Source organism: Haliotis rufescens, unplaced genomic scaffold (assembly GCF_023055435.1).
Source record: "Haliotis rufescens isolate VD_foot unplaced genomic scaffold, xgHalRufe1.0.p SCAF_2, whole genome shotgun sequence".
In the NCBI taxonomy this organism is placed as follows: domain Eukaryota; kingdom Metazoa; phylum Mollusca; class Gastropoda; order Lepetellida; family Haliotidae; genus Haliotis; species Haliotis rufescens.
In genome coordinates, this window is record NW_025963890.1 from 53,356,626 (window position 1) to 53,382,053 (window position 25,428).

Sequence of the window (25,428 nt, forward strand, 5' to 3'; positions counted from 1 at the left end):
TCAAAGGACTTTGGCCCCTCTATGAATTAAGGGACTATTTCTCGATGCGCAGGGATTTCTAAGATTGCGACATTGCGGTCAAAACATGCAAACTGCACGTAGACAACAAAGTGTTGAAGAAAATCTAGTGTTTTGAAAATTTTAAGGTAGGTGTGAGTAATTCGAGGATGATACACATTTTCTCTATGTCTGTACTTGGTGGTGGCATACATAGAGTCGCTCATTAGGACTTGTAGTTCATGCCTGCAGAGGTAATGTCTCCGTCGCCATCCCCTGACAGTCACTTCTTCTCATGTGAACCGCTAAGTAACCGAACAAATTTTGTGATTCGGGAAATATCTGGTGTTATCTGTAGGGTTTATCGTGTTTTTCGGGTTCTATACAACTTAGTGTCTATGTTGCAAAATCTGACATTGCTTGATTTTTTACAGAAATGTGCAATATCTAAGTTTGTATATTTGGGAAAGTCAACATCATCTTGTCGGCACCTGACGCCATATTGTTGTCCGTGAGACGGAAGTTGAATGATAGTGGACGAATTGTGCTGTCCCTGCGAGTTTATGTTCATTTGTAATATTTAAGCCGTTATAATGGTGAATAGCTTTCAATGGAGACATGTTGTTTTCCTAATATTTCTTCATTTATACGGATTGGACCTGGTTTGGCGAATTTCCCAATAGTATGAAACACAACATAATGATCGGCAATCGTGAGAGGAACTACTTTCTTACTACCATTACGTTTGGCTGTTAGGCCTAGTACGCGTAGTAGAAATAAAAGATATGATAGTAAGGGATTTATTAACTGTTAGTAGACTTATTGACATCGGAATGTCTAAACTTATGTTACTATATTACTAATAAATATAGCGTACAAACTGTCATTTTGATAAGTCAGGTTGGCGACATGTCAAATTTCGCCTACCAGGAAAAGAAATTTAGTAAAGAGCGGTGTGAAACAGTTACTGTCCTGCAATGTGGTTTATTGACTACAAAAATGACAAAATGTCAGTTAATTTTTTTTCTCACAGCTAGTACTTCTCTTGGTATTTTAAGTTTCTGATATTCATGTCATAATTTTGTTCAAGTTCAGTTACCATCACTGCTTGTTTCATTAGCCAAGCAGCACTTTGAAATACAGTGCCACAACTTCTTGTGACAAGCAACCAGTTTTTGTGAGAATCTGTTGGACGTGAACCACACTCTTAAACTTACAAATTTCCCTCATAATAGTTGCCACTTATGACAAGCATGGGTTGCTGAAGACCTATTCTAACCCAGATCTTCATGGGTTGGAAGTAGGAAGGCGTAGTTATTGATGCCACGAAGTGGATTAGCTTTTGAATCATTACTGACGGAATTTAGTGAATGAAAGTGGCTTGGATGGAAATTCAATGACAGTTTCCTGTAGCCTAACGTTTGATGTTTATCAACTTCATCCTAGCAGGTCACTTGACATTTTTTGTGAGAAGAATAAATGCAACCGAAAATGTGAAAGCAATAAGATAAACCAGAAAGCCCAAGTGCATTTATTTGCATGCTTCTTGTCTTAAGCTTCCATGCTTGAAAATGCATTTGAAGGGGTACTACCCCTTAGACATGTTAGACCTCCTACACAGCTCATCAAGCCCCGTATCCATCCTTGTGATTACATATCTAATTGATTTATTGCACAAGAAATCCCACGGTAGACGTTAAGATGCGTGCAACGTCAATAAATAAATACCTAATAAATTGCATTCCTGTGCATAATGATGAAAACTACCGAATTGAAAAAAATAAAATACCATATGCATATTACTTCCCACATATGATCAATTTATCCTCATGAATTAAGTTGAAATGGGGAAAAAGTACATTGAAAATATAAATGCTTTCATAAAATGGTGCCTGCTATTAAATGTATTGTTATAGGCTACATTTAGTAAACAAATATTGAAAACTCATAACATCCCTGGGCCTATTCAGTGACATTGCATGTAGACATGATAGATCACTGAGAGGAGCTTATGCATTTCAGTGACCCCTGATGTCACGGGTCATTGTTTCACTGGTGTATCAGGCAACAATATATCAGTATCACAAATTACGTCAACGGGTATTGTGATGTGTTTGAAAAGTTGTGTTCATTGAATTGTTTGTTGTGTGCAAACAACTGATGCAATGTATGATCACATGGCTTTCATTTTAATGGCCGCCTCCATGGTCTAGTGGTCTAGCATCCACCTGGAGAGTGGAAGGCCCGGGGTTTGATCCCTGACAGCCTCATACCAAAATATGTTAAAAGATGGTACTTGTTGTTACCCTGCCTGTCGCTCAGTATTAAGGGGCTAAGACAAGGACTGGTTGGCTCGGAGTATACTGTGTCTGAGTGGGGTATTCATTTTAAACTGCGGCATGGTATCTCAGTTGGCTAGCACTTTAAAATCGGCACAAGTCCGAACTAGTACAAGGAACCACACACACTTACACACGTGCATGCACATCACTATACAAGTTCAATACTCTTTAACACATCGTTAAACCCAATTTCTCCACTACATTCCACATAAGGATAGATACACACCATCAACATGGAGGTAATGAATTTGCACATGTTTAAGTGTATTATATTAATCATGTTGAGTTGTTGTTCTGTTATAGGACGTGTTTGGTTGGTGTTTGATGGCAACATGGAGTCATCAAGTGGAGGATCGAGTGGAACAACGAGTGGACCCTCGAGTGGAACAACAAGTGGACCCTCGAGTGGAACATCAAGTGGCGGATCGAGTGGGGGATCTAGCAGTATCCCAAAGATCATGGTGTTCAGACCCACCATGGAGGAGTTCAGCAACTTCCCCAAATACATGGAGTACATTGAGTCCCAGGGGGCACACAAGGCAGGCCTTGCCAAGGTAACATGCTACACTTAAAAAAACTATATCTTGCAGGGCTCACCTCCTCATTCACAATAATGTTATAACATTTGAGAGGTACATTGATTTGATGGTCAATACAGGTGAGGGGTATGTTCTTTTTTGTGTGATGTTTAAACTACTCACTGTGTAACAGGTGATTCCTCCCCCGGAGTGGAAGCCACGGCGGAACGGCTATGATGATGTTAACATCACCATCCCTGCCCCCATCACCCAGATGGTGACCGGCTGTCAAGGGCTGTATACACAGTTCAACATTCAGAAGAAATCTTTGACTGTCAGAGAGTTTGAGAAACTTGCAAATAGTGACAGGTAGGTGCTTTCATCTTCTGTTCACATCTTCAACACGGAATTAACTTTTTCAACATGTCAAAATAGTATGTAGTGTTTTTGATGGTACATGGTAGTTTTTATTCAGTGGTTACTTGATGGTACAGGGTAACATTGTTTATTCAGTGTTTGCTTGGTGATGCATAGCAACAGTGGTTAATCAGTGTTTTTTAGTGGCACATGTAACAGTTAAGGCTCACAGGTGCAGTGTTTGTTGCTAGGTACAAGACTCCTAATCACTTTGACTATGAGGAACTAGAGAGGAAGTACTGGAAGAATGTCACGTTTGGATCTCCAATATATGGTGCCGACATTTCGGGTTCTCTCTATGATGAAGATCAAACGCTGTGGAACATTAATAAGCTAGGCACCATCCTGGATTACGTTGCCGGCGACTACGGAATCCACATTGAGGGAGTCAACACTGCATATCTCTACTTTGGTATGTGGAAGACCACATTTGCCTGGCACACAGAGGATATGGATCTGTACAGTATAAACTATGTACACTTTGGGGCCCCCAAGTCATGGTATTGCATCCCACCTGAGCATGGTCGCAGACTGGAGCGATTGGCTCAAGGTAAGAAACATATTTACATGGTAACTGATGCCCAGGGTCTTCATGAAATTCATCTTTGTAGTTTAAATATTTTTTATAAAGAACTATTTAAGGCCAATGAAATTCATATAACTCTGTAAGTCTAAATGGAAATTGTGCCACATTTTGGTCATCAGCCATTCAAATGTCAGATTGTGGACTCGCTCAATATTCCAGCACAGCAGCAGCCTTGATGAGAGTCGTGAGATATGGCTTCCCCTCTTGTAAATACCAAGTGTCAGTGTCCAAACTATGACATTTATTGACTTCCAAGTTTTCTATTCTAGGATTCTTCCCAAGCAGCTTCCAGGCCTGTCCAGCCTTTCTTCGCCACAAGATGACCCTCATTTCCCCACACATTCTCAAACAGTACTCCATACCATATAACAAGGTCAGTCTCGCCACAAGTTCTCAAAAAAGTAAACCATACCATGTAACAAGGTCAGCCTCGCCACAAACTCTCATACAGTACTCCATACCATGTAACAGGTCAGCCTCGCCACAAATTCTCACACAGTACTCTCCATACCATGTAACAGGTCAGTCTTGCCATAAATTCTCAACCAGTACTCCATGCCATATAACAAGGTCAGTCTTGCCACACATTCCTATACAGTTCTCCATACCATGTAGCCAGTGTTGTCAGTGTATAGATATGACATCTCCCTTAACCTTCCTTGTTTTAGACCGCCTCCGTGGTCTTGTGGTAGAGCGTCCGCCCGGAGAGCGGAAGGTCCAGGGTTCGATCCCGGGCCGCGTCATGCAAAAAGACGTTAAAAGATTGTACTTGTTGTTACCCTGTCTGGCGCTCGGCATTAAGGGGCTAAAACAAGGACTGGTCGGCTCGGAGTCAGTATACTGTGTCTGAGTGGGGTATTCATGTTAAACTGCGGCATGGTATCTCAGTGAGCTAGCACTATAAATCGTCATCAGTCCGGACTAGTACAAGCAGCCACACACGCGCATACACGTGCATGCACGTCGCTATATAAGTGCAATAATCTTGGACGCGACGTTAAACCCAATTTCACCTCACCTCACCTTCCTTGTTTTATAACTCTGTGTACTGTGGATAGATGACTACAGTGATGATGATCTTCCTTCTGTTAGATTACACAAGAAGCAGGGGAGTTCATGATCACTTTCCCCTACGGCTACCACTCAGGCTACAACCATGGCTTTAACTGTGCAGAGTCCACAAACTTCGCCACAGAGAGATGGGTGGAATATGGAAAGAGATGCTTGCAGGTGAGAGTGATCGAAGGCCAGTGTGGCAGCAATGTTGTACATTTAGTTTGATAAAAGCTTCCTATCAGGAGCATATCCACAGTCTTGTGGGGTTGGTGTATGCTTATATGTTGATTAAAAATGTTTTAGAGATAGATTATAGATGTACCCTACTGTTTGCCGATGGACTTGTACTCTACTGCATTGTGCCAGACGATCTTACTGTGTACCATACTGCAGTGTGTCAGATGGACTAACTGCTTGTACCATACTGCTGTGTGTCAGATGATCTTACTGTGTGTACCATACTGCTGTGTGTCAGATGGTCTTACTGTGTGTACCATACTGCTGTAGGTCGGATGATCTTACTGTGTGTACCATACTGCAGTGTGTCAGATGGTCTTACTGTGTGTACCATACTGCTGTGTGCCAGATGATCTTACTGTGTGTACCATACTGCTGTGTGTCAGATGATCTTACTGTGTGTACCATACTGCAGTGTGTCAGATGGACTATCTGTGTGTACCATACTGCAGTGTGTCAGATGGACTAACTGTGTGTACCATACTGCTGTGTATCAGATGATCTTACTGTGTGTACCATACTGCTGTGTGTCAGATGGACTATCTGTGTGTACCATACTGCATTGTGTCAGATGGTCTTACTGTGTGTACCATACTGCTGTAGGTCAGATGATCTTACTGTGTGTACCATACTGCAGTGTGTCAGATGGACTATCTGTGTACCATACTGCAGTGTGTCAGATGGACTAACTGTGTGCACCATACTGCTGTGTGCCAGATGATCTTTCTGTGTGTACCATACTGCAGTGTGTCAAATTGACTTACTGTGTGTACCATACTGCTGTGTGCCAGATGGTCTTACTGTGTGTACCATACTGCAGTGTGTCAGATGGACTTGCTGTGTGTGTCAGATGGACATGCTGTGTGTACCATACTGCAGTGTGTCAGATGGACTTGCTGTGTGTACCATACTGCAGTGTGTCAGATTGACTTGCTGTGTGTACCCTACTGCAGTGTGTCAGATGGACTTGCTGTGTGTACCATACTGCAATGTGTCAGATGGACTTGCTGTGTGTACCATATTGCAGTGTGTCAGATGGACTATCTGTGTGTACCATACTGCTGTGTGACAGATGGACTTGCTGTGTGTACCATACTGCAGTGTGTCAGATGGACTTGCTGTGTGTACCATACTGCAGTGTGTCAGATGGACTTGCTGCGTGTACCATACTGCAGTGTGTCAGATGGACTTGCTGTGTGTACCATACTGCTGTGTGTCAGATGGACTTACTGTGTGTACCATACTGTTGTGTGTCAGATTGACTTACTGTGTGTACCATACTGCAGTGTGTCAGATGGACATGCTGTGTGTACCATACTGCATTGTGCCAGATGGACTTACTGTGTGTACCATACTGCAGTGTGTCAGATTGACTTGCTGTGTGTACCCTACTGCAGTGTGTCAGATGGACTTGCTGTGGGTACCATACTGCAATGTGTCAGATGGACTTGCTGTGTGTACCATATTGCAGTGTGTCAGATGGACTATCTGTGTGTACCATACTGCTGTGTGACAGATGGACTTGCTGTGTGTACCATACTGCAGTGTCAGATGGACTTGCTGTGTGTACCATACTGCAGTGTGTCAGATGGACTTGCTGTGTGTACCATACTGCATTGTGTCAGATGGACATGCTGTGTGTACCATACTGCAGTGTGTCAGATGGACATGCTGTGTGTACTTACTGTGTGTTCTCTACTGCAGTGTGTGTGTAGGAAGGATGGGGTCAAGATCAGCATGGACACATTTGTGAAGCGGTTTCAGCCTGACAGATATGACCTGTGGAAGGCTGGCAAGGATATTGCCCCACATCCAGAGGAGGACAAGAGCAGGCTCTCCAAATAGTGAGTCGCTGTTGAAGTATGCCTGGTATTCTGTCTAATCACAGTTGATTGTTTAATACAATGGTACCTATTATTGGACTTATCTTTTTAAGTTAACAGTCTTGAACGATTCTGATATGTTTTGCTTTATCATTGTTGTGTCTTGCCCAGGGCAATGAGCAGGTAGAAAGATATGTGTTGACAAGTCACTTACAAAGAAATATGGTTGTTGGACAGGGCACTGGGTAGGTAGAAAGATTGGTGTTGCAAAGGGCACTGAGCTGGTAGAAAGATTGGTGTGACCTCTACCTGGTTAAATTCCTGTATGGGATAGAAGCTGCTGAAGACTAGCTTAACCGTTACAATTCAACTGAACATGAAAGATTTGTAATAAGAAAACTGTTGCCCTGTTTTGTAGAGAAGCTTGATATACAGCTTCTAATCATCACATGTTGCTTTCAGTGATTCAAGGAAAATTCAAGCCAACAGAGCAGGAACTGTTTGCACCAAACGTCACCCCGTATCTAAACTGGATGATGTGAACAAACGTGGGCGGAAGAAAAAGACTAACCTGGAGAAAGAGGAACAAGCTGAGGAGAAGTCAGACACTGTTGATGTCAAGGTAGAAGAGGGGGCAACCCCAGTGGATGGAGAAGAGAAGAAGAAGAAAAAGAAGAGGAAGAAGAAGGACCCACAGGACCAAAAGAATGAGACACTGGGTCTATGGGGAGATGAGGACATGACAGAAAAAATGAAGGAGGAGTTGAATAAGCAGGAAAGAATAATGAAGGCCGAAGCTGCTGCTCGGAGGAAGATAGAGTTTTATCTTAAAGATGTGAAGAAGCAAGAGGGTGAAGCAGAGGCAAAGACTGTCAAGAAAGGCCCTACTTCATTCCAGGCTGCATTTGAACAGTTGTTAAATGAACCACCAAGTAGTATGCCAGAAAGTCCAGAGCCGATCACAAAGAAGATTAAGAAACCAAGCCAGTCTCCACGTTCGGATGGAGAACCGCCAGCTAAGAAGAAGAAATCTGGGCAAGCTGTTCACTCTGTGATTCCCCTGGATCAGATCAAGGCTCTGACTGCTGCCGGTGACAAGATGGGATTCCTTCAACAACTCAATGACATGGAGAGGAAGAAACTGCCCAAAAGTCAACTCCAGTCATATCTTCAACAAGGGAATAACTCCAATATTACAGAGCTCAGACACAAAATAGAACAAATAGCAGCATTGAATGAACAATTCAACTCGACAAGTTCTGCTGGTTCATCATCATCATCATCACTACATCAGGGATCCCTCACTCAGAACGGTCATGATGCATACTCGCGACCACTCCTCACAAGTTCGTCAACTCAAGAAGGTGCTTCCAACTGGTCAAGTCCTCCATCATCATCTACACCTGGCAGTCTAGGGTCTGGTGGACTCATCAACCAGCAAAGTCTTGTTGGTGTCCCATCTGGAATAAGACCAATAGAGGCTGTCTATAAGAAATCACAACAGAAACGAACACTTTCCAATATGCACAGAAAGCCAGCAAAAGTTATTCCACTCGCTAATATCTCACACATACTTGGCTGTAGAAGTATTTCAGAAGCTGTCGGTAGTGGACTTTCTGTACAAGCTGATGTCCCTGCTCTGAAGTCTGTGTCTGTTAGTCCGCAGACAGCCCTCACCAGTGACACAGTGTTGTCAACCCCACCCCATAACAACATGCATTCATCTCACCTTCAGCAACAGCTGCAACAACATCAGCAGTCATCTCCACAACCACCTAAGCTGCAGCCAGTACAGAACCAACAGTGTCTACAAGACACCATCCATGAGCATCCTCCTCAACTGTCACCCTCACAGCCGCCGTCTCTGTCTCAGCAATCTGGGCTGTCCCACCTGTCTCAGCAGCTCCTGCTGCAGAAGATGAACCCTGAGGAACTGCTCCAGCAGTACCAGCTCAAGCAGCAGAAGAGCAAGTCACAGCTGGAAAGACAGCAGCAGCTGCTGCAGAGGATCCAGGAACAGCAGCAGTCTCCCTTGCTCAAGTCCCCAGCTTACAAAGATTCCAATAAAACATATCACCACCAGTCAGCTGTGCAGATGACTGCCAGTCAATTGTTGGCTTCTAATGGACAGATTACGAAGTCTAGTGCGACATCACCCAATCAGCAATATCCGGTCCTTCACAAGGCAGTGTCACCCCAGCAGCAGAGAAGTACGTACACCGTCCAGAATGTCAGTCCCACATTGGGCTCACAGCACCATCCTCAGACCTCTCTGTCTGCTGGTAGTATGTACCCCACTCAGTCTGCCGGAGTCGTTGTGTCTTCTGCAAGCGGCATGAATCACTCACCTCCAAGAACTGCCATGCAGACAACACAGGTTACACCCATGTCCTTGTCTCCACAGCAGCTATTGAAAGCATTGACTGCCCAGAACACTTCACAGCAGCAACAGGCAAATGCTGTAAATGTCCTTAATATGGGTGGCCAACAAAGTCAGAAATCTGTGCAAAGAAGTAATGTCAGCCAGTCTCAACAAATATCAGGTGTTCAACCTGTGACTAATGTTCTCCGTGTTTTGTCTGGTGTCCCTCAGACTCAAATAGTGGCAAACTCAGGCAAACAGCAGATGTCCCTGCTGTCTCAATCCCAAGCAGCTGCCATCAAGCAGCAGCAACAACAGCAACAGGCTCAGTTCATACTGCAGGGAGTTTCTCAGATCCACCCTACAGGGACAGCCATGACCACTAAACACAGGACTGTTGTGCAAGTGGGAGCTTCAAACACAGCGCCACAGGCAACTATGTTAAGGACACCTAATCCACCAATACTTGCTACCTCTCATACTTCCAGTGTGAAATCTGTACCAGGTGTACACACTCAAGTGTCCTTGAACAATAAAGTTGGTACCACGTTGAATATTCCCAGTGTGATCCCTAGTGTCAATGCTCAGCAGAGCGCCCATCGGTTGTCAGTGCAGCAACATCATCATGGAGCAAAGCAGAGCTCAGCATTTGCCACCAGCTACATATCTGCTAGCACGACTCCTTCTGGAACGACTGTACTGTCTCCTGTCCAGATCCAGATACCTCAAGCCGAGGCAGTTCTACCGGGATCGTACGAGTCCCCTGCTGCATTCCTTGCTAGTGCTAATCCTGTGCTCCCCAATGATGGAGGAAGTCTCTCCCTGCTTGCTGGAGCATCCATGTTGTCTACCTCAAATACCATGTATAACATGCAACATGATGGGTCAACACTTGGCTTGCATTCTGCTTCTCAAAGAGACATGTCAAATGTGAACTCTATGTTGAATGGCGGTAGTATCCATCAAACCAACTCCTCAGTGAGCTCAAGATTCCCTTCTCAACAGACTGGCGGTGTCAGTAGTGCCATGTCCTCTTTCCTCACATCATCTAACAATGACTTCCAGTCACCTCCGAAACTGACTTGTGTAAATAACCAATTATCTAATATATCTCATGGTGTATCAGTGTCTGAGCTGTCAAGTAGAAGCTCAATGCATCAGCTAGTTCCCCAGCCTATAGTCCCTGCAACACAGGTCTCCCCAACCTCGCACTCCTCCGAGCCTGTCATGCCCACCCTGTCACCTCAGCTCCACAGTTACGCCTTACCACCCTCCTCCGCCAACACTGTAGCGAAGAGGAGCCTCCACTCAAGCTTGTCTCAGATGCAGCATCAGCAGCAGCAGTCATCACTTGCTGGTTACAATGGTGTGGGAGACCACATGTATATGTCCCAGTTGCCAGGGGCGCGGTCAAGTGATGAGTACACTTCTGGTGATGACAGCCTGCTTGGGCGTGGCTTCCTGGATGGACGAGGCGATGGTATCATGCAGTCCCCATTCTCAGGTAACAAGGTATATGTTGCAACTTTCTTCAGCATTTTTGCAGAATTTGTCAACTGGGAGGGAAGAGAGCTTTATCAGGTTACTGAAATTTTGATACCTTGCGACATTTCATATCTTATCATGCTTTTTAAAGGTATTCCAGATTTTTCACCATGGTCACTCACATCTGATTGAGAAAAACAAAGATTTGATAGTTATTCCTATGAGTAATCATGGAAAGAACAGGGAATTATAAGTATTTGATCTCCACTTCTAGGCCTGATACAGCGTCTTCCCAGTTGTACCGTGTTTTAATATCTTATGCTCACAATGCACTGATCATGTTGATAAAGAAGGAACAGTTTACTTGCAGTGAGATAGGTGAGGAGTTTAATGCAAACCTCTGCAGAAATGCTTTCTCCATTAATGTTGGTGTGTCAAGTGTGGCCATTAATCCTCAGTTGTGTTGGAGTACAGCAGCATGTCAGTTGTCTATAGTGATGTTTCAGTGCATGATGAGAAAGCAGATTTAATCGTTGTACTTGCATGCAAATATTTAATACCAGTATTCTTCAGTGACATGAAGTTAATTTTCAGTATCATGATAACGATGTTCAGTGTTGGGGAATATTGTGCCAGGTCAGCATGTTGTGTGGTGTTGCATGAATTGCGGGTTGTGTAAGACCGTGACCCCTGTGGCTATGTCAGTCCAGCTGCTTCAGGTTGCTGCTGCTGTTTCAGGATTCTTCCAGTGGTACTAAAGGTACTGATTCCATAGCATCATCTGACAGCTCGGATACAACCATCTGTACAAAGAAAACTAACAAACACAAAGCTAGTAAACATAATAAGTTAGAATCACAGAACAACACTCCAGTATCACTTACATTGTTACCTTCATCCAAGAAAGAGTCTGATACCAGTAAAGCAGCAAGAAAGAAGAACTCCTCTACACCTAAAACAGTCAACCCTGAAGAATGTTCAGGTAAATATCTTGCTCTTTACTTGTAATTGTATACTTAATAAAAGTGGGGTAGCGTTCTGGGGATGAGTCGTAAACTTGGAGTAGCCAATCAGTTGAATACACTACTATGCTACTGAGCATTCTTTTAGAATTAGTCATGTACAGCTAGGATTTCTGGTGATAGTATTTGGATATTGGTAGCAGTTCACATGCTAACATTGATTATTGATTATTGATATCAACAGACAGTTCAAGTGAGTCCAAGCCCCCAGCTACTGTTGAACTCACAGAGCCGTGGGCCGCACCCATTCGAGCACTTTGGCATGAACAACCCCTCAATTTTGAAGCTGAGAAGAACTTCAACAAGTTTCTGTCCCACAGAAGCCCACACTGTGCAATATGTGCAGTCTTCAACCCTGTAGAGGTGAGTCTGGCTTCTTAGCAGTCTTCACCCCAGTGCTTACCAGGAACAGTGCAGGAACAGGCAGACTTGACCAGTTGACAGACAGATCACTTATTTGCCTTTATGATCCAATCATGCAAACTGCTTTTGTTACAATTGTACTTGTGTCAGATGTTCTTATCTTTGTTAATGGGAGTCACTTGCTTGTCAGATATGTGAAATAGGCTGAAATATTAGCGACGTCCAATCCCCCTCATATACATATCCACGAAGTGGAAGGGGGATATAGGAATGGGTGCCGTCCGTCCGTCTGTCACATTTCGTTTCCCGGGCACATCTTGAAAACCGTACCTATTTCTTCACCAAAATTGGCACATAGCTAGGTCTAGTGATGAACTGGTGCCTTTTGGTAGGTTTGGGATTTTTAAAAAAAATATTTTTCGAGTTTCCATGGCAACGACTTTGATTTAGACTGAAAATGGCGGTAGTCCTCGTTTCAGGAGCAGATCTTGAAAACCGTACCATATTTCTTCACCAAACTTGGCACATAATGTTATCTCGCTGTATTGAATACATTTCCTTTCTTGTTGGTAAGTTCTGCATCGTTTTTGTGTATGTTCCTCCAAAAGTGTCATGGACACGGTTGTTGCATTCACTGACTAACTTCATGCAGAAACACAACTCATTACAAATACAACAGTGTAACTGATCTTAAACCTACTCAACTGTATAAACACTGCCTCCTATCCTGTTTATATTCCTGTCAACCATACTCTGTACTTCACTTGCTTGATAACGGTGTTAGAACCTACACCGAAACCATCGCTCCTAACTGTAATAAAGAAGTTGTTCGTCCATATGTCTCATCCTTACTCATTACAAATACAGTTACATATTCTATCATAAACTGCAGATAACAAAACAACACCAGTAATGACTTTTTTTACTGCTGCAATTAGGCCATTTAAAAAAATCCCCAGTAAAACATAGTTCACAGGAGCTAATGCATTGCACACAACCGAACATGTCATATTGGCGGGGGATATGACTATTTCATGCTTGTTCTTTAATGAATGAAGGGAAAATAAACTGATTGTCCTACAGATAGATAGATGTATGTATTAACTTATTCCCTAAGACAAATATTTTTTTAATCATGTTATTCAGAGCTTCTTCTTGTCTTGAATTGGTATATATTAACTCTTCTTTCATGACAGAACGAGTTCCAAGGACTAGACTTTGCTGATGTGTCCACCTTGAACAACAAAGTGATGACCACAATCCCAAACAGGTCCAAGCCCCTCGTACCCGAGATATGTTTCTCTGCCAGTAGTAACGACCCCAGTCCATTTGCCAGCAACCCAATACTGGAGACCGATGGTCAAAGTCCTCTCCTCGTGTGCAACAAGTGCAACGTCTGTGTCCATGCCAGTAAGTATAGTGTGCCATCAGTGCAATGTCTGTGTCCATGCCAGTAAGTATAGTGTGCCATCAGTGCAATGTGCCATCAGTGCAATGTCTGTGTCCATGCCAGTAAGTATAGTGTGCCATCAGTGCAATGTCTGTGTCCATGCCAGTAAGTATAGTGTGCCATCAGTGCAATGTCTGTGTCCATGCCAGGAAGTATAGTGTGCCATCAGTGCAACGCCTGTGTCCATGCCAGGAAGTATAGTGTGCCATCAGTGCAACACCTGTGTCCATGCCAGTAAGTATAGTGTGCCATCAGTGCAACGCCTGTGTCCATGCCAGGAAGTATAGTGTGCCATCAGTGCAACGCCTGTGTCCATGCCAGGAAGTATAGTGTGCCATCAGTGCAACGCCTGTGTCCATGCCAGGAAGTATAGTGTGCCATCAGTGCAACACCTGTGTCCATGCCAGGAAGTATAGTGTGCCATCAGTGCAAAGCCTGTGTCCATGCCAGTAAGTATAGTGTGCCATCAGTGCAACACCTGTGTCCATGCCAGTAAGTATAGTGTGCCATCAGTGCAACGCCTGTGTCCATGCCAGTAAGTATAGTGTGCCATCAGTGCAACGCCTGTGTCCATGCCAGGAAGTATAGTGTCCCATCAGTGCAACGCCTGTGTCCATGCCAGTAAGTATAGTGTGCCATCAGTGCAACGCCTGTGTCCATGCCAGGAAGTATTGTATAGTGTATTGTGCAATCACTGATTGGACAGAAGTTAAAATTCCTTATTTGGCTGCAAAATGAAGAAAGTTCTCATCGTGTCTACTTTGTATATTGCTTCAAATTGTTACAAGTAGACTGCGACACGACTGTGTGACCACAACATCTTTTATAGGTTATAACTGAATTTATGTCATACCTGTGTTTCTCTTCAGGCTGTTATGGTGTTGTTGAAGTGAATGCAGAGGAAGTTTGGCGTTGTTCACGCTGTGTCAACCACATAACACAAGCAGTAAGTAGATGCACATAAGTAGACCACATAACTGACAGTAGACACAGAAGTCAACCTCATAACACATGCAGTAGACACACAGAAGTCAACCACATAACAGACAGTAGGCACACAATAGTTGACCACATTACATAGGCGGCAAGTAGATACAAAACAGCTTAAAGTTCTTGTTTTTCATACATGGATTGTAAGTAATATATATGTGTCACTGGATATTCCTACATGTGATGTCAGCTTGGTGTCATGTCATGCTTGGCTTTCTGTTGTTCAGGACTGTGGCTTATGTTTCCTGCGTGGTGGTGCACTCAAGCCTACCACCGATGGCCGCTGGGTACACATTGCTTGTGCTCTCACCACCACCGAGGTCAAGTTCCTTGAGATCGAGAAAAGAGAACCTGTTGACATTTCAAAGATCCCCCCTGCAAGATTCAAACTGGTAAGAAGATAAACCTCAAGTATTCAGATTGAAACCATGTGAATCCCCTGTACCTCTGTTTATCAATGTCTGATATAATTGTGCCCATTTATCCTTGACTGATATCAACACCTGTACCCCTGTTTATCCTTGTCTGATATCAACACCTGTACCCCTGTGTATCAATGTCTGATATGAACCCCTGTACCCCTGTTTATCCTTGTCTGATATGAACCCCTGTACCCCTGTTTATCCTTGACTGATATGAACCCCTGTACCCCTGTTTACCCTTGTCTGATATGAACACCTGTACCCCTGTGTATCAATGTCTGATATAATTGTGCCCCTGTTTATCCATGTCTGATATCAACACCTGTACCCCTGTGTATCAATGTCTGATATAATTGTGCCCATTTATCCTTGACTGATATGAACCCCTGTACCCCTGTTTATCCTTGTCTGATATGAACACCTGTACCCCTGTTTATCAATGTCTGATATGAACCCCTGTACCCCTGTTTATCCTTGTCTGATATGAACCCCTGTACCCCTGTTTATCCTTGTCTGATATGAACCCCTGTACCCCTGTTTATCAATGTCTGATATGAACACCTGTACCCCTGTGTATCAATGTCTGATATAATTGTGCCCCTGTTTATCCTTGACTGATATGAACCCCTGTACCCCTGTTTATCCTTGTCTGATATGAACACTTGTACCCCTGTTTACCCTCGTCTGATATGAACACCTTTACCCCTGTTTACCCTTGTCTGATATGAACACCTGTACCCCTGTGTATCAATGTCTGATATAATTGTGCCCCTGTTTATCCTTGACTGATATGAACCCCTGTACCCCTGTTTATCCTTGTCTGATATGAACACTTGTACCCCTGTTTATCCTTGACTGATATCATCCTTTGTACCCCTGTGCATCAATGTCTGATATCATCACATGTACCCCTGTTTATCCTTGACTGATATCAATACTTGTACCCCTGTTTATCCTTGACTGATATCACTTGTACCTGTGTTTATCCTTGACTGTTCACTGATCATCTGTACACCTGCACCTCTGTTTCAGAAATGTGTGTACTGTTCTCCAATGACCAAGAGCTGGAGCCGGGAAAACACCTGTGTCCAGTGTTCCAATGGTCGCTGCACCACAGCTTTCCATACAACCTGTGCCTTCGTTGCTGGGGTAGTGTTCGAGACAAGTGACTGGCCGTACCCTGTCTACATCACTTGTCACAAGCATGCCACTGCCCCCAAGGACAAGGTAGGTTGACACACTGTACCAGTCTGCAGTTGTGTCCACTAGAAGCCTGAGTCTTGTAACATATAATTTGGTTGTCAAAGGATCATCAGAGACAAAATTCATATATTTAGACTACATTCTACTGAAAATATCTCCTGTCGACAATTCTGGGCTTGTAGACAAAAAAGTATTTGGCACAGTGTGCTGTACAGACAGACTTGTGATCTCTATATCTATCTGTCCTCTGAACAGAGTAAGGCCCTAGAATCTGTTGGAACAGAATATCAACAGTTATCGCAGTACTTTTTTGCTCGCAAAACTTTCAGAGGTACAGTATTATCCTGCTAAGACAATATACAATTTCCATCTGTGTTCCAAAATCCTGAACACATCTGACACAGTTGCCTGACCGCTCCTGGAAGTTACACTGTGCAGCCTGTCTGCTTCCTACGAACAAATCGTCATGGTTTGGTTCCATCAATCATTTCAGCTTATTATTTCATTGTTTAATCTCATTATTATCCCCTGCCAGTAAGAGGGGAGGGGATATAGGAATGGAGTTTGTCTGTCCGTCTACATTTCAAAAACTGTTTCTCAAAAAAACCTGCTCAAGCACTTTAAGTTAGAGAATGAAGTTTTACACATTAATATTACTGGTCATGATCATAAATGGTTAAAAAATTGGTGTCTTCGTTTTTACAGAATTATGTCCCTTGTTCCGTGCTTTTCAACTTAGTGTTCTTAAAACTACTGAAGTTACATGAATGAAAGTTTGCATGCTTATCTAAGTGATAATTGTCAAGACTGAGTTCGAAAATTTGTGCCGTAAGTTATTTTTTTCCAGATTTACTTCTTTTGCTACATGTTTTTAGATTTTGAGCATACACAGATATGATCCATGTTATTTTACAAAGTGCATAGTGTCAGAAACTACTGAAGTAAGCTTATCTAACAGACACTTACCAAGTTATTTTTTCCAGAACAGAGCCTTTTGTGTGTATTAGTTTCACACTTATTCATATTTTAGTGATGATGTAAAGCAACCCTAGTACTATCTCTACTTAAGGCTTTATAGGACTCTTTTTTTATTGTTTATATTCACAGAACTATATGAACAAACAAAAGTCTTATGTGCCCCATACATAATCGTGTGTTTGAATCCTTTTTTGTCCAAAGTATGTTTCTAGGTTTGTTAGCACCATACATGTAAGCACTATACGCACCACCATGAAGATCCGGACTAGAATAGGTCTTCAGCAACCCATGCTTGCCGTAAAAGGCGACTATGCCGTTCGTAAGAGGCGACTGAGGGGATCGGGTGGTCAGGCTTCCTGACTTGGTTGATTATGTCATTCTACCCCAATTGTGTGGAATGATGCTCATGATGTCAATCACTGGATTGTCTGGTCCAGATTTGATTGTTTTCAGACCACCGTCATATAGCTGGAATATTGCTGCATGCAGTGTTCAGCAACAAACATACACTAGCATGTGACACTTTGTAGGGGAAGTGGACATGGGAGGCTGCACAGTGGTGACTTCTAGTAGAGGGATGTATTCCAGTGATGTGTTTAGGATTCCGAATAAAGTAGGAAATTGCAAGTTTTAACACAATAAATATTGAATATCTCTCATAATAGATTATTGCATTGCATGGCTGTTGTGTTGGGGTGGTATTAAGCTGCATAACTGAACCCAACAACGTCTTGTATCAACAGTAGATCTCTGTCTAAGGTTCAAAGAGATCATTGTGATACAGGATGATGATTACTGGCTGATATTACTGTATGTGCCATGCTTTCAGAGCCGGACACGTCCTGTGACTGAAGTCAATGAGGGTGACCGGGTGTTGGCAAAGCACAAGAATGGTCGCTACTATTGGTCTGAGGTGACGGACATAAAGAGACAGACATACTATGAAGTGGACTTTGAGGATGGATCTTTCAGTGACAATCTTTTTCCAGAGGACATTGAGGTATTAAGACATCACGCTTCCAACAGTTTGTTCTAATGTATGTCACGAGTTATTATCCCGTAACCTTGGTAGTGGCCATCTAGAATGTACACAGCTTCAGTCAGAAAGGTGGAGGGCAGGCTGTGTCTTGTGTGTGTCATGGAGTAGGCTAACTGTGTATTGCGTGTCATGGTGTAGGTTAACTGTATTGCGTGTCATGGAGTAGGTTAACTGTGTATTGTGTGTCATGGAGTAGGTTAACTGTGTATTAGGTGTCATGGAAAGTAGGTTAACTGTGTATTGTGTGTCATGGAGTAGGTTAACTGTCTTGTGTGTGTGTCATGGAGTAGGTTAACTGTGTATTGTGTGTCATGGAGAGGAGGTTAACTGTATTATGTGTCATGTAGTAGGTTAACTGTGTATTGTGTGTCATGGAGAGGAGGTTAACTGTATTATGTGTCATGTAGTAGGTTAACTGTGTATTGTGTGTCATGGAGAGGAGGTTAACTGTATTATGTGTCATGTAGTAGGTTAACTGTCTTGTGTGTGTGTCATGGAGTAGGTTAACTGTGTATTGTGTGTCATGGAGAGGAGGTTAACTGTATTATGTGTCATGTAGTAGGTTAACTGTGTATTGTGTGTCATGGAGAGGAGGTTAACTGTATTATGTGTCATGTAGTAGGTTAACTGTATTGCGTGTCATGGAGAGTAGGTTAACTGTGTATTGCGTATAATGGAGAGTAGGTTAACTGTATTGTGTGTCATGGAGTAGGTTAACTGTGCATTGTGTGTCATGGAGTAGGTTAACTGTGTATTAAGTTACATGGAAAGTAGGTTAACTGTATTGCGTGTCATGTAGTAGCTTAACTGTATTGTGTGTCATGGAGTAGGTTAACTGTGTCTTGTGTGTGTGTCATGGAGTAGGTTAACTGTGTATCGTGTGTCATGGAGTAGGCAAACTGTGTATTGTGTAATGAAGTAGGCTAACTGGGTATTGTGTGTCAAGGAGTGGGCTGTGTATTGTGTGTGTCAAGGAGTGTGATGTGTATTGTGTGTCAAGGAGTAGGCTGTGTATTTTGTGTGTCAAGGAGTAGGCTGTGTATTGTGTGTGTCAAGGAGTGCGATGTGTATTGTGTGTCAAGGAGTAGGCTGTGTATTGTGTGTGTCAAGGAGTGGGCTGTGTATTGTGTGTGTCAAGGAGTGGGCTGTGTATTGTGTGGCAAACTGTATTGTATTTCACACAGTAGGCCAACAGTATTGTGTGTACCTGAGTAGGCTATCTGTATATTGTGTGTCACAGAGTAGGCTAACTGTTGTTTTGTTTGACAGAGTCGAGACTGCCGGCGGGAAGGTCCCCCGGTGGAGGGGCAGGGGGTGCAGGTGCGGTGGACGGATGGGGAGCTGTATGGGGCGGTCTTCAGGCAGGTCAACTGTCAGGACATGTACACAGTGAGTGTCACTAGCCAACCTTAGGCCACACTAATTAATAATTAGATTTGCATCCAAACGAAAATTTAAAAATGTCAGTTGAAGGCAATAAATGTTGGCAGCCCTGCTACACCAGTTGTGTAACCTCCATAAGCAGGAACTTCTGTACCTTGGCTACTCTGCTGAATGATTTCACTGCTGAATTGAAGCTATAGAGTCAGGCTATAGCCACGACAACAGAAGGGTATTCAGCAAGCGTCATGAACCATGAATGTGGTCAAACACATCGTGATGCACGTGCATCTCACCACAGTCAACATGGAGATAGGCAAGTCTTAAGATTGTACCTATGATGTACCGGTAAGGCCATACAGACCCAGTGTACCTTCCAGGTTTTTTTCCCCCAGTGTATAAATATATATATATATAAAATGTATTCCTACTTAACTGCTGCCAATTGTCATGGGATACAAGACAATCTCACCAGTCCTTCTAGTGTATACTGGCTATGATGTTGTAGAGGTAGAGTATTAGAAGGAAATAGCAAACAAGAAAACTACCTCTATTACATCAGGAATTAGACCCTCACACCTCGGCAATATGTATGCATCTAGTTGATGAGGTTTATGGGTTGAAAGAAGTGATGTTTTTTCCTTCTTTGTGCATGCGTAGTTGCATTTCCTGCAAAGGATAGGGTTATCCTCATAGCTAGTAGATATTATGGCAGTAAAGGGGACATCTGTTAAAATTTAGAAGATATTATTGGGTGATTGACAGCTGAAATGGGAATTTAGTTATGTTTCTTAGTATGCTTCTGGGTTTCACTGGAGACCTGCATAACTTCAGGCTTCATCCAATGCTAAGCGGACATGTCGTGATATAACTGGAATACTGTTTGTTCAAATCGGCATTAAACCCAGCTTTCATTCTCTCACTGCTGGATTATGCTGGGAAATGGAAGTTGACAAAACCTTTGACTTAACTTATTACCTCCTGATAACAGTTTTTCCGCCTTCAAATTTCCTGCTTTGTATATTCAGATCGAGTTTGAAGATGGGTCTGTGATGACGTACAAGCGGCAGGACCTTTGGGCCGATGGGGAGGAGCTGCCCAAGTATGTCAAGTCCAGAATGGTATGTACAGCCACAGGCCGCCCTCTCAAACAGTACTGCAGTAGTGATAGCCACCTCTGTAACCACTGCAGTAGTGATAGCCACCTCTGTAACCACTGCAGTAGTGATAGCTACCTCTGTAACCACTGCAGTACAGATAGCCACCTCTGTAACCACTGCAGTAGTGATAGCCACCTCTGTAACCACTGCAGTAGTGATAGCCACCTCTGTAACCACTGCAGTAGTGATAGCCACCTCTGTAACCACTGCAGTAGTGATAGCCACCTCGATAGCCACCTCTGTAACCACTGCAGTAGTGATAGCCACCTCTGTAACCACTGCAGTTGATAGCCACCTCTGTAACCACTGCACTAGTGATAGCCACCTCTGTAACAACTGCAGTAGTGATAGCCACCTCTGTAACCACTCCAGTAGTGATAGCCACCTCTGTAACCACTGCAGTAGTGATAGCCACCTCGATAGCCACCTCTGTAACCTCTGCAGTAGTGATAGCCACCTCGATAGCCACCTCTGTAACCACTGCAGTAGTGATAGCCACCTCTGTAACCACTGCAGTAGTGATAGCCACCTCTGTAACCACTGCAGTACAGATAGCCACCTCTGTAACCACTGCAGTACAGTAGAAGTGTAACGATAAGTTGTATCCCGATACTAAGGCTGTGATATGATTTGTTTCTTGATACAGCAGTTGTACAGTACTCTTCTTTTCACAAGTTGATATTCTTTCTTTTTGCAGGTGAATCACAATCCTGAATCGTTTATTAAATTTCAGAAATCAAAGATGGGATATTGTAGGACAGAAACATATTAGTAAAGGGCACTGTGATTGTTATGCTAATTATGTCAACCATAAAATTCTAGAGAATCTGCATAAGCTTGTGGTTGAACAGTTTTTGTTATTATTCACACGTTTCTACACCAATATGACGGGTAATGTAATGTATCGTATATATTGTAATGCAGGGGTCGTACAACAATGTATTGTATCATGGTCCTAGTATTGTGTTATAGTTACACAACTGGGGTAGAGACAGATCCATAACCACTGCATGATATTGCTTGTTATTCTGCCCTGATTAGCCATTGGCTTGTCCGGTCCAGACCTATGGTCGTATACTGTATATCGCTGTGTATAAGGCAAGTTTTTCGTACCTAGCTTGTACAGGGAGGTTGTCTTAGGTGGGGTCGCTTTATAGACAGCGATATACGGTAGTTGGGGTGTCACGATGTAGCTGGAATATTGCTGATTGCGGTGTCAGCAACTAATATTTCTTGTTTGGACAGTGATTTGTACACATTGTACATAACTGGTTATCTTTTCCTCTTTTCAGTCGGCAGCCACAGAGAGGAAATATGACTGCTTTTATTCTGAGGTTGTGAAAGATAAGAGACGACCAAAACACAAGATATCTTATCTGAAGATGTTGGGATAACAAGTGACACTCACAAATTCAAGTTGAGATCTGACGATACTGGTAGAGAGTATAGCATGTCTCATACAAACTGCAGCGTACACTCTGTGGACATCCTTGCATTCCTTCATCTGATAACGTGTCTGTCTTACTACTGGGGATGTAACCCTCTCACAAGTAGCAAAGTGATAACTGCTATGTGATTGTTTGTATCATGTCATACACGTAGATAGGAGGAAGCAAAGTGTTGGGGCTTGTATCGTCACACCTCCATATTCAAGTGCAGCTTGTTAGTTTTCAGGTAATGGTGGGAAGTCCCCCCACTGAACTCAACAGGACTTCCACCCACAGCCACTCATCTTGGATTATTTAAAGGCAGCATTAAGTATTGATGTGTTTGATATCTTCTGACCAGAACCTGCATCAGCCTGGCCCTCCCACTGCCGAGGGAGGGTGGGTCGTCAGTCTGGCCCTCCTTCCTACTTTTGAGCCAGAGATTGGCAGACATTTCTGTTTGTATTAAAGAAAATTGTTGTATCTAATAAGACTTTTTTTTAAGGTATATTGTATCTTCTGCCCTGTACTTAAGGGGACAGTTGAGGTGGAAATCTTGCTGATGTCATGTCTCTGATACTGTGGTGAGAAGCTGTTATTCACTGATAGACATTCATTGTCCTCAACCCCTTCTGCCATCAGGTACAATACTCTCTGCCCAACAAGATGAAAGAGAGGGGAGTTTCTGATGTCTGTACAACCACCAGATATTTGTCAAGCATTCTGGGCACTGATAAAATCTTTTCATGTTTAGGATAATATTCGCTGTAAAGGATTATCTGGTTTTGCAATTTGTTGAACTGTTTTGAAATTTTTAATCCAAACTAACCCAGATTGAACACAATAGTTTGTTTTATAGTTTCTTACTTGACACATTCATGTTGAAAAACCTGTCATGGTTCAGGAACAATCAACAATCTGCCCTATGTATATATGTTTAAAAGTTAGATTTCCAAAACTGTTGATTGTTAAACAGGTGATTTAGGCAATGTATGGCCAAACAATGATGTCACATAAAACACAGATGGAACGTGACTGTATGTCAGGTGGAACATCATGTGACGCTCTGTGTTCGATGGAACATTATGTGACGCTCTGTGTTCGATGGAACATCATGTGACGCTCTGTGTAAGGTGGAACATCATGTGACGCTCTGTGTTCGATGGAACATCATGTGACGCTCTGTGTAAGGTGGAACATCATGTGACACTCTGTGTTCGATGGAACATCATGTGACGCTCTGTGTAAGGTGGAACATCATGTGACGCTCTGTGTAAGGTGGAACATCATGTGACGCTCTGTGTAAGGTCGAACATCATGTGACGTTCTGTGTAAGGTGGAACATCATGTGATGCTCGGTGTTCGATGGAACATCATGTGACGCTCTGTGTAAGGTGGAACATCATGTGATGCTCTGTGTTCGATGGAACATTATGTGACGCTCTGTGTGAGATGGAACATCATGTGACACCAAACGTGTGAGATGGAACATCAAGTTGCTAATGTTCCTATATTCAGATGTTGACCTCTCACCTTTCTTATTTTTTTAATTTTGATTTTGATTTCTTTGGTTAAAGTTGTCCTGATGAAGTAAATAATAGTTTGAGGTGTGTAAGTTAGGTTAAAAAAGCTTGTTAATTATTAATGTTAAGGATGGTATAGTCATGATGAAGTTTTCTCCTGTACAAGATAACTTTGTACAGGTATCCGAGACATGCTTGATATGGAACCTGCGACAGCAGTAGCGGATTGTGTCATTGTACATATCATTACTCTAACATCATTTGTAAATAATGCAGCCAGGCCCTTTAGGGTGTTGGCACATTGGTGTAGCCAACATGTCTGTAGAAGTCCCAGCTTGGAGAGGCTGTTAACTACTCCATTCCCTGTATGTAGATAGGCCAGTTTGTCTTAAAGACAACATTCAACACACTGCCAAAATTTGGAAGGAAATCGCATGTTCTAGATGGCACCATCTAAATGTTTTTGCCAAACTTGATAGTGGAGTTTTTCTCATTCTGGAACAAAATCTTGACTGTTTAGCACCATTTTTTATTTCAGAAAGTTTGAGTTTGTGGATAATTGTTATTGATGGTAAAGATGGGGACTGCCAAGATGTAACAAATTTCCTGACAAATGCGGCAGTATTTTGTTAATCGTCTTGAGTTACCATGGTTACTAGCACTTCATTAGTAGCTCTAGGAATGTTAATCCAAAACATTTAGTCACACAGGGAGGTGATGTTTTCCGACCGTGCTATTGTCCTGTACTTACAAAGCATAATACATTACACGATATATCTACTTGCATTTGGAAAGTACCTATGATAATTCACATTTGCAGATTACTCTAACACTACTTTTAAATGGCATATAAAGAAGAGCTGTATTTCAAGATAACAAAGGAAGAGAATTATCGGACAAATATAGTTGTGGGAAAAGTGCAAAGTATAACAGCATATGATTCAGTAAGGGATTTTATTTATGTGATATTTATGCAAATATACCATTATTCTTTGTAGAAATTCCTAATTTATTACATATGATTATGTTTGAAACTTGTTGATCAGTATTGGTGATAAACGCAGGTTGTATAAATGTGAGAATTTAGCCCAGGTGAGAAAGGGCACAGTGTGTACATACACCTTCATACACCAGAGTAAAAACACTTTGTATGTTTCTACTACTTCCATGTTGCACAAGTTGAAATGATGTACAATGTTTGCATTTGCAATTCACATAATAATTTATGACCCTTTACCATATTAAATGTTGATTGATTGAATTGCTGGTGTTGGGCCTTTCTTTTTGAAAGCTGTCAAATGTGACTTGTTGACTGGCGGAACCAGGGTGATGTGGACTTCTGGACCTCACTTGGATTTATTGTCCTCGTTCCTGTTTGGGTCAGTCACCTACATTCATCCTCAGAAAATAATTGTAGCAATAGAAGATTATTTTCTGAGGATGAATATAGGCGACTGAACCAAGTCTTGTAATTGATCCCAAACAGGAGCGAGGACAGAATAAATCCAAGTGAGGTCCACAAGTTTGAGAACTTTAGATGACTGTATCAAACATATGACCAGTGTCTGGGTCAGATGGCCACTTAGAAGGTACTTGGTTTTATGCTCCAGTCAACCTAGGCCTGTAGCATGGCTGCTTGTAAATATGG

The 25,428-nt window shown here is 42.6% G+C and overlaps 1 protein-coding gene across 1 annotated transcript; it reads left to right on the forward strand.

The window, feature by feature from the left end:
• Window positions 1-12: 12 nt before the first annotated feature.
• LOC124140527 lies at window positions 13-25,041 on the forward strand. Its single transcript, XM_046508159.2, has 18 exons — window positions 13-146; window positions 2,643-2,893; window positions 3,051-3,226; window positions 3,466-3,824; window positions 4,130-4,233; window positions 4,953-5,090; window positions 6,858-6,997; window positions 7,439-10,850; window positions 11,562-11,805; window positions 12,030-12,208; window positions 13,405-13,618; window positions 14,528-14,604; window positions 14,876-15,040; window positions 16,103-16,297; window positions 18,081-18,251; window positions 19,560-19,679; window positions 20,699-20,791; window positions 22,123-25,041. The coding sequence occupies exons 2-18, from the start codon at window positions 2,672-2,674 to the stop codon at window positions 22,222-22,224; spliced, it is 6,111 nt and encodes a 2,036-aa protein (XP_046364115.2). The 5' UTR covers window positions 13-146; window positions 2,643-2,671; the 3' UTR covers window positions 22,225-25,041.
• Window positions 25,042-25,428: the final 387 nt, after the last annotated feature.